Below are 10,063 nucleotides of genomic sequence, written 5' to 3'. Positions count from 1 at the left end.
CTGTTTTATCGCGAGATTTGGCAAATTCTAGCTCGCTCTGGAGCTTTCTTTTTGTGACGCAACCATGACGACAACCCTTAAATCAGAGTCGTATAATAATAGAGTTACGACACTCACATAGACGTCCGTTGTAAGAATGGAATGCGGAAGTAACAGCGTTTCATGTAGTGACCGGTAGTGACGCATAGTTCCAAACGCAGCACTGAAGCCCATTCATTTCAATGGCACCTGATGGTAAATCGATGAAATTACCGTTTCTCTTTACATTTTCGGACATTTCATTAATATAGTCAACAGTGATATTTTATGAACTCTGCGGTAGGTAATGATTATCGTTAATAATAACTAGTAAAATTTTTATATTTTAATGAGTTGTGTATAATGTGTGAATAATATAGATTTAATGGTTTAATATTTTATTACTGGTGGCCATCTACTTTATACTTATCTTTTTTTATATATTTTTTTATATATTTTTTATATATTAGCTTGAATCAGCTTACTCTGATTTGTTTTATGTTAGTTTTAACGTTTGTTACAAGGACTATTGACTCTCTGCTGGTGTATGATCGTCAGGAATTGATGAAAATCAAAGACATTGTGGATTCATATGCGGAATCTAGCTGTTATGGACCGAGTGTTGAATCAATGAAATCGAAATCGAACAAACCGCGTTGCTCTTACCTGGCGGATGTGCCAGCGCACCTGTGGCGGGTAACGGCACTGGTTTCTAGGAAACGTAGACGCCGAGGAGTGCGAGGTGGCAGACTAGTGAAACTCAAATGCTGGCTAGCTGTTTTTCCTGGATTAACCCGGCTCCCAGAGAATATTCCGCAGGATTATGAAGAGTGCTTTCACCGATATATCTCACGCCGCACATTCGCTTCTGTTGGTGCCTGGTTGGTCCCAGTTGTAGGACCGCACGAGGTGTTTAATAAGCTGCGCCCTCGCCGCCCTCCGTTTGGAGCTGCAGGCGGTGTGAACTCCGGTCACCTCTTGTCGCTGAGCCGGGCAGCTCTAGCGACTGTTGATACTCAGGCTTCAACAAAATGTGCACTTGTTAACGCAAGATCGTTGATGAATAAGACGTTCATTTTACAAGACTTCTTCAAATCGCATTCTCTGGATATACTGTTTGTAACTGAAACTTGGGTAAATGCTGATGAGTCTACAGCCTTTTCAGAGCTGTTACCTCTGGACTGTACGTTTTTAAACACTCCAAGAACTACTGGTCGTGGAGGAGGTATAGCTACTGTTTTAAAGACTTGTTTATCTCACAAACCCTTATCGATTACGTCATTTTCCTCGTTTGAACTGAGCTGTTTTGAATTACGACAGACTGTGCCAGTGTTGTGTGCTGTCGTTTATAGACCTCCTAAACACAACAAAGACTTTATAAAAGAATTTTCTGATTTCATTGCTGCTATAAGGATTAACTATGACAGGATTTTAATCGTTGGTGATTTTAATGTACATGTTTGTTGTCCAACCAAGCCTATGGCTAAAGACTTTTTGGATTTGGTTCATGCCTTTAGTCTGGTACAAAATGTCTTTGGTCCAACTCATATGCACGGACACACTTTAGATCTTGTACTGTCATATGGTTTTTCTGTAGATAATGTCTTTTTGGGCGATGCAGTATTTTCTGATCATAGTCCTGTCATGTTTGATTTTAATGTAAACTATGATATAAAAAGGCCCATTCACGTGCGTTTTGGGCGCTTTATTAAGCCTTCCACTGCAGCTGATTTCTCCTCTTTGTTTACGTCAGCGCAAGCTCAAATAAGCCAAGCCTCTTCTTTAGACACGGAACAACTTATGGAAGCTTTTACTTCCACCTGTACTGATGTTTTGGACATTGTAGCCCCAAAGAAGGCTATTCGCCCCAAAATTAAAGAAGAGAAGTGGCTCAATGACACCACGCGTGCAGCAAGACGTGAGTGTAGAAAGGCAGAGCGCAGGTGGAAAAAAGATGGACTTTGTGTGTCGTACCAAATTCTTAAAGATAGATGGAGAACTTATCAGAATATTGTTAAAGTTGAAAAAACAAAACATCTCTCTAATATCATATTAAATAATATAGATAAGCCCGCAGTTCTGTTTAAAACTATTGGTCTAGTTTTAAATCCCACTCCTACCACTGTATTGGAAGCTACACGTGAAACATGTGAAAACTTTCTGCAGTTTTTTAACAACAAGGTTGCTACTATCAGAGCCAATATATCTTCCCCCCTGTATCATCTTCCTACAATGACACAATGCTCTGATAGTTTTAATCAGTTTAAGCCTGTGTCGTTGTCATTTCTAACAGAAACTGTCAATAAACTAAAACCCTCCTCTTCTCCCACTGATACAGTTCCTCCTCGCTTTTTTAAAGAGGTTTGGTTGACTATTGGCCCTTATGTCAGAGAAATCATAAATGGCAGTTTGTCTTCTGGTATTGTGCCATCTTTTTGTAAAAAGGCTGTTGTTGAACCTCTTATTAAAAAAAGTGGTCTTGACCCTACAACTTTATCAAATTATCGGCCAATTTCTAAATTGCCATTCCTGTCGAAGATTTTAGAGAAGAGTGTATTTGCACAGTTGCAGCCTTTTTTAGATGCAAATTGCATTTTTGACACTTTCCAGTCAGGTTACAGAACCTTCCATAGCACTGAGTCTGCACTTTTAAAGGTGTTTAATGATTTATTTTTAATAACTGATACGGGTGATTCTGCTGTTTTAGTACTTTTAGACCTGACGGCTGCTTTTGACACAGTTGACCACACAATACTTTTATCTCGTTTGGAAAATTGTGTGGGTGTCAGGGGAACAGCGCTAGAGTGGTTCAGGTCGTACCTGTCTGGGAGATGTTTTACTGTTAGACTGGGGGACTCCACTTCGTCCACTGCTCCTTTAAATTGTGGAGTCCCCCAGGGATCAATTCTTGGGCCCATTCTTTTTGCCTTATATCTTCTCCCTCTCAGTGTGATTTTTAAAAGACATGGTATCTCTTATCATTTTTATGCAGACGATTGCCAAATATACCTGCCACTGACTAAAAATGATCATGCTCCTCTGACACCCCTACTTGAGTGCTTAAGTGACGTCAAGGCTTGGTTAGCTCAGAATTTTTTAATTCTAAATGAGGGAAAGACTGAGATAATGTTATTTGGTCCCATTAGGACTCTGGTTGATTTGGGCCCCCTCAATAATCACGTGCATCCCATAGCCACCAGCCTTGGCGTCACTATAGACGGTGATTTTAAACTGGATAAACAAATTAACAAAGTCGTTAAATCATGTTTTTTCCATCTTCGGCTTTTATCTAAAATTAAACCTTTTTTAACGTTGAAACATTTTGAGCTAGTCATGCATGCTTTTATTTCTTCACGTCTGGACTACTGCAATTCACTTTATACTGGAATATCTCAATATGCACTTTCGCGCCTGCAGTTAGTCCAGAACTCTGCGGCTAGACTTTTAACAGGAACTAAAAAGCGCGAACACATCACCCCCATCCTCGCTTCATTGCACTGGCTTCCTGTTCGATTCCGAATCGATTTTAAGATTTTATTGTTTGTTTTTAAAGCGTTGAGTGGACTGGCCCCTCAATACATCACTGACCTCATCCAAATTTATACACCGGCGCGTTCACTGAGGTCAAATGGCCAGTTCCAGCTCGTGGTTCCTAAGTCCAGACTTAAATCCAGGGGGGACAGGGCCTTCTCTGTAGTTGGCCCCAGACTGTGGAACGCTCTGCCTCCTCTGGTCCGTGCGGCCCCCACAGTGGAATGTTTTAAGTCTCGTCTTAAGACCCACTTTTATTCCTTGGCTTTTAACACGGCGTGAGTTATGTGGTCCTGTGTCTTTTATTATTTTGTTTTATTTATTTATTTTAAATGATTGTGATTTTGTACTTGTGTGCCTTCCTATTGTCTATTGTTGCTACTGTACAGCACTTTGGAGACTGTTCTTGTTGGCAAAATGTGCTATAGAAATAAAAGTTGATTGATTGATTGATTGAACACTAGGGGGCAACAGCGACAAGCTAAATGCCTTATAAGAAAGTCACACTGCTTCACAATGCTGGATGCTATGTGTTTCATTGTGTTTGGTAAGTAATACGATGTATCCTCGAAAATCATGTATGATTATATTAACATTTAATGTAAATTTAAAATATGAATTTAGTGTGTTTCTGTTATGCTTCACTGTTACAAATAACCGCGTTGGCGATCTTTTTTGTGATTTTGATATAGTAAAAGTGTAGGAATTATGTTTTTAGCAGATTGATAGCCATTTATATAGCCATATTTTGCTACAAAAATAAAAGATAAACTGTGTTGCTGTAGTTGGTATAGATAACCACAGTTACATTTGGGTCACAATTAACTGTTTATCTTTATTAACTGATTTACTGTATTTCCATCACTCCCTAGTAAAAAAAACGTTATAAACACAGTAAGTATAGTGATCAATTCCCATTACAAGCTAATATTTACCTAAAATAGCTGAAAACCTATGCAAACAGATTGACAGCCCTGCTTGGTTTGGAACTGTAGAACGTTACGTGAATCACGTGACCGCGCGGCGGCGAGATCAAAGCGTTTCGTAACTCTGTTATTATACGACTCTGCCTTAAATGATAGACAGGAAAATTACACAATTTTATATGTAATTTTTGGCTTTCATGAATATGAAAAGAAAAATTATATTTATTTTATAAACCTTTTTTTTTAGCCAAATATCATATTAATAAATGTAAATTTTCAAAGTGCAAACCCCTTTTTCTAAGATTTAAACATGAGATGAAAATGTATTTTAACACTATTTAATCTTCTAAAAACCTGAAAGCTATGAGAACAATCGCTGTGTTTAAGGACTTGGCACTTAGTTTGGACTGAAAGACTGTTGGACTTGACAATTGTTGTTATTTTCTTTTTCTGTCTAATAAAAAATCAAAAATAAAATTACACAATTTTATTATTCATAAATTCTATCCTGTAAAACATTTTCTTGGCAAGTTTAAGAAGGATATTGATGTTGCTCCTTTTGCGCTTTGCAATTGGAAACTGTACCCCACGTCTTCTGGCATTGTAGTGATGTTAAAAAAATATGGTATCATGTCTCTATGTTTATCAAAGATAAGGTACTCTCTAATTTAATTTGCTTTTTGACAATATAGTTTTTGGATATTTTAGTTATGGGAATGTAAATAACAAAGTTTTTTGTTATTAATCTATTTATTTTGTTGGTTAAGTTTCACATCCATAAATGTAAGTTTTCTAACAAAAAAACTTGTTTTACAGTGTTTTATAAAGAGTTGGAAAACTACTTGTGTACTATCCAACATAGAACTAATAGAAAGGCAATCAAAACGGTCTGTTTGTGCTCATTATTTAAAATTATTTGAGTATTATAAAGGTCACAATTGTCAATATTGTTTTTATTATCATTTTACTATTTGTTTATTTATTTTAATCTTTTGTTACCCTGGAACTTATATTGTCCGTTGTATTATTTTGTATCTGTCGTTTAAAGATAATAATAAAAAATTACACAATTTTACCTAAATTAAACTATGGCAACAGATCTCCCCTTCATGGTAACAAGATGGTAACATGGTACAACGGAACCATTTATTAAATAACGATTTTATTAATATTATAAATAAGTACTGTACATTACACAGCCATAAGGTCACATTAAACTGGAGAATGATTTTAGTCAGTAAGAGGTAAAAGGTGATAATGTCAGAAATCTCATGAGACTCTGACACACGATTGAATTAAATGTAAACATTTATGAAAGCTAAATGTGATGTTTTAGATGTATCTGGACCAACACACTTCACAAAACCAATGGAACAAATGTTTTGGTATGAAGTAAATATATAGCTTTTTGTTGCAATTTTGATGCAGTGTAAAAAAAATGTTTAATGCAGCGCTGCATCCGACTTATCATGGCATCAGAAAGTAATGCCAGACACTATCATAGGAACCAGAACTGTGTTGGAGGAAAATAATTACCTCATTTGGTCTTAATAGGCATACAAAAGTTATTATAACCAGATTGAGGTTGAGCCTCACAGGCCTTAATTCCACATTATCCTTAATAGATAAAAGTAGTGGCATTTGCTCTAAATGTAAATTCTTGGAGGATGTCACCCATGTTCTATATAGATATAAGAAATTTGACAAACTCAGACAAAAATGAAAAGACTCAAATGCAAATTTTCTCAGATGCAGAAAATTACATTCATAATATTTTACAGGAGAGAGGAATGCAGGGACAAAGAAGCAGATATCTCATTATGTATCTTAATGATACAATTTAGGTTATTTATTTATTTTAGTAGTAGTAGTAGTAATATTACAAATATTTTGTGTTTGGGGGGGGGTGGTTTTGTTATTGTTTTATGATTTTATGATTTAATGTGTCATTACCAACGTTCATTTTACAGACTGCTGTGTAGTAATCCAGTAGATGGCGGTATATATAATATCGTGAAGATATGATCGGCCATTAAATAGAAAAAGAAGAAGAAGACTTGCCAATGGGCATCATATGGCGCAACAGCTATGCTGTACTCATACTGTACAGTAGGTGGCAGTAGAGCCCATAAGCAGTAGTTGGCAAATTAACAAGAAGAAGATCATCGAATCCAAAATGGCGACTCCCATGCATAGATTGATCGCTCGTAGACAAGCGTAAGTTGTTCAAATATTGTATGATACTTGAGTTAAGTTGTTGTTTTTACTGATAATGTATCTATTGTAGATTAATCTTATTAGTTGACTGTTTTGTGTTTGTTGCTAATGATGATGTCAGTTTTTCAAGTCGTTCATCTCGAGCGCATTATACGTCGTAAATAAGCCTCGCATGTATTTGTTGTATTTATTTTATTTTACCGGTAATTTACCGTGTTATTTTTCATTGTTCATACAGAGAGGCAAACAAACAAGGTGTTCGTTGTCAGAAATGTCTAGAATATGGGCACTGGTCTTACGAGTGCAAAGGGAAAAGAAAATACCTCTATCGACCATCCAGGACAGCTGAGATGAAAAAGAAGCTGAAAGACACAGAGAGCAAAGCTTTAGATGAAACTGGGTAAGACACAAATAAACACACAAATAAAGTCTCTTTATTTCAAATTTACACTCAATAACTACTGTACTGTAGAGGTATACATGGACGAACAGTCTTAGTACCACCTCTACCTGTTTTTATAAGCATGTTTTTATATTTTGAAAACTCAAATACGCTTTCTCTATATCCATGCTATTAATGAATATACATACAAATATGGAACCAGATGTGTAATATATTATACAGTTCTGCAAACTTCTTTCATTTCATATCATTGTTAACTATTACTACATGTCCATCACTGTGTGTTGAAAACAAAGACCTCCTCTTGTATAGTTAAATTATGAGGTGGGTTAGTCTGCAAAGTGAAGTTCACAGGATATTCTGTAATCTTTAGTAAGATCCATTTGAAGGGTATTGTCAACTGCATAGGGAAAAGTGTTTTTGTAGCTAAATTGGTTGGGCATTGCATTGGCAATGCATAATAGGTTTGATCTACTGGGGACAGGCATATCAGTCATAAGAAAATCTTAGGATTGTTTACTATCCAGCTGCACATGGGATGAGCCCATTACAGGCAGTTATTATTACCTTGGCATGGATTAAGATGAAAGTTATGTGCAAAAGTTCATTTAGATTTATTTAATTGTGTATGTGTGTTCTTAGTCCACTGTATATAAGGTCATTGGTCATTAATAGATGCAATATTCAAATAAACATACAAGCATATGATAAACACATGTTTTAAATGTACATTCAGTTTCATGATTATTTATTTGTGTAAGCCTGACATTGTCTAGCTTTAATGACATTGAAAAACCTGTGTTCAGGGAGTAGAGAGCAGTGAACACTATGGAGGACCCCTGTCAATTGGAACGCACCTATAGTTTTGTTTGTGTAACAGTAAAATGTAGCCTGGGTTCTACCGCCTTTTCAAAAATGACAGATTTTTGTGTAATTTTTCCCTTTAATTTACTGAAAAGCCTCTTTAAAATGTACCTATATTTTCTTTCTTAAGACCTGGAATAGTACCACAAAGTGAGAAAAAGACAAAGAAAAAAAGGTAAGTCTTTTTTCTAATGGTAAAATGCTGTTATTTTGTTCTAATTTCATGCAAAAAAAATATTAGAACAATCGTGTTGTGCTAAATGGGAACTGGAAACTACCAGTTTTGGTTAGACTATAGCGCTTCCAAGTAAAAAATAAATAAAATAACTGTTACAGTGCTTTTTGTTTATTAGACCCATGAGTAACATCAAATTAATATTTATGTGCTTAAGCGAGCAACATGTTTGCTCTTAGAAATGTCTGGAATATGGAATTTGGAAAAAAATTTAATTGTATTTTTTCATCTTCAGTGTAGTCACCTTTTGCCTAAAATTTGTGACAAAAAAAAGTACTTGTCATTTTATCAAGCAGCTTCTTGATGCTTTTTTGGCTGTGTTGTTTTGACCAAAATTAATAAATAAAATATTTTCTAAGAAGAGAGATTGAATATGTTTCCACATTCAAATTTTGGTCTACAAAAATCATTTTAATTATTCAAACATATTTTTAAGATCATGAGAACCATTACAATTGACTTACCGTGAACTTTTGACCAGTACTTAATGCATAAATATTAAATGTAAGTCCCTAAGTACTTACTAAAATTCCTTCACATTTAAATATCTGGTACAAGAAAATCAAGTGGCAAACATAAAGTTTTCAATAAAAATGTTGTTCATTCTGAATCTCAATTAAATTGTAAAATAAATGGCATCATAGTATAAAAAAGTAATCATAGCACTTTGCTGTTTTCTTTAAGGTCCTCTTCCAGTTCCGGCAGTAGCAGCGATTCTTCAAGCTCTTCTAGCGATTCTTCCTCAGACAGCAGTGATTCCTCCAGCTCCTCATCCTCATCTGAAGACAGCAGCAGTGACAGTGAAGACAGTTCCAGCTCATCTTCTTCATCATCCTCTTCTGACTCTGATTCGGATTCCTCAAGCAGTTCTGACCAAGGTCCACCAAAAAAAAGAAAGAAGAAGAAATGAAGGCCATTTTCATCTCATTTAAACAGAATTCATATGATACATTGACAGTAATAGAACATCCTGGTTAAATCAGTCCAACAAATAACCCTACAAAGTGTCTACTCTGTCTCTTACACCTGTATTCATACGGTCACGGTGGACTCTTTCTTTCGCTACTTTTTCTAATGTTTTTCCTTGAGAGGAAGTGATGCATGTATTTAAAGGAATTGAGACAAATTTTGTTTTTTGTAGAATTGTAAATTCACATCCATGGTTTATATTATACTAAAGTTAATCATTTTGGTTCTTTTTTGATTTTCTGTGCATTTTTTGTTACGTATGGATTGTGATGCACAAAGCTGGGGCAGTGTTTTAAGAACTATGTTCTGCTGAAATAAATAGTTTTTAAAGATAGAAATGTGCCCTTTGTGACATGTAAACCTGGTAGACATCATAAATATAAATGAGGCATAAATTCACATCAACAGGTGATCAAAATGATACGATCATATATGATACAGAGGGGTGACTAAATACTCAAAAAAGCCATATATAGGACATATATTAGGTATATTTACGTTTGTGTATACATACATATAATACCTAGAATATGAGTATTTATCTAATAACTGTGCATGTATAAAATGCATTAGAGAAAATACACATACCACCTAGGATTCAGTTTTTACTAAATGTATATAACGTTTATTCACTAATTTTTAAGCAGATTGTAAATATCGTGTCTCAATAGCAAATTACCACAAAACGCAATTTCTAAGAGTGTGTTACAAGAAAAATAATTCTGTTTATTTAAATGTTTATTTTGGTATCATTGTTCTAGCAATAGTTTTCAATAAACGAGTTTAGTGAGGTAAATAGCCTCGTGCAGAGGATGTAGTGCGCAGTAAACACTGCGTAGGGACACTTGACTGGAACGCGACGTTTTGAGACACGGTACATCGCTCTCGTCACGTGATCAG

The 10,063-nt window shown here is 35.4% G+C and overlaps 1 protein-coding gene across 1 annotated transcript; it reads left to right on the top strand.

The window, feature by feature from the left end:
• The first annotated feature begins 6,598 nt into the window (after window positions 1–6,598).
• Window positions 6,599–9,134, top strand: zcchc10 (zinc finger, CCHC domain containing 10). The gene is made up of 4 exons (XM_065287875.1): window positions 6,599–6,692; window positions 6,931–7,092; window positions 8,090–8,134; window positions 8,879–9,134. The coding sequence occupies exons 1-4, from the start codon at window positions 6,652–6,654 to the stop codon at window positions 9,102–9,104; spliced, it is 474 nt and encodes a 157-aa protein (XP_065143947.1). The 5' UTR covers window positions 6,599–6,651; the 3' UTR covers window positions 9,105–9,134.
• The last annotated feature ends 929 nt before the right edge of the window (window positions 9,135–10,063 follow it).

Source organism: Paramisgurnus dabryanus, chromosome 18 (assembly GCF_030506205.2).
Source record: "Paramisgurnus dabryanus chromosome 18, PD_genome_1.1, whole genome shotgun sequence".
Taxonomy (NCBI): Eukaryota; Metazoa; Chordata; class Actinopteri; order Cypriniformes; family Cobitidae; genus Paramisgurnus; species Paramisgurnus dabryanus.
This window is presented reverse-complemented; position numbering and strand designations above follow the sequence as displayed.

Bases quoted from the DNA above. Each gene is read 5' to 3' on its own strand.
- zcchc10 (XM_065287875.1), top strand. From the start codon at position 6,652: ATGGCGACTCCCATGCATAGATTGATCGCTCGTAGACAAGC. The intron at 7,093-8,089 runs GTAAGACACAAA...TTCTTTCTTAAG, and splicing joins AAAGCTTTAGATGAAACTGG to ACCTGGAATAGTACCACAAA. The intron at 8,135-8,878 runs GTAAGTCTTTTT...GTTTTCTTTAAG, and splicing joins AAAAAGACAAAGAAAAAAAG to GTCCTCTTCCAGTTCCGGCA.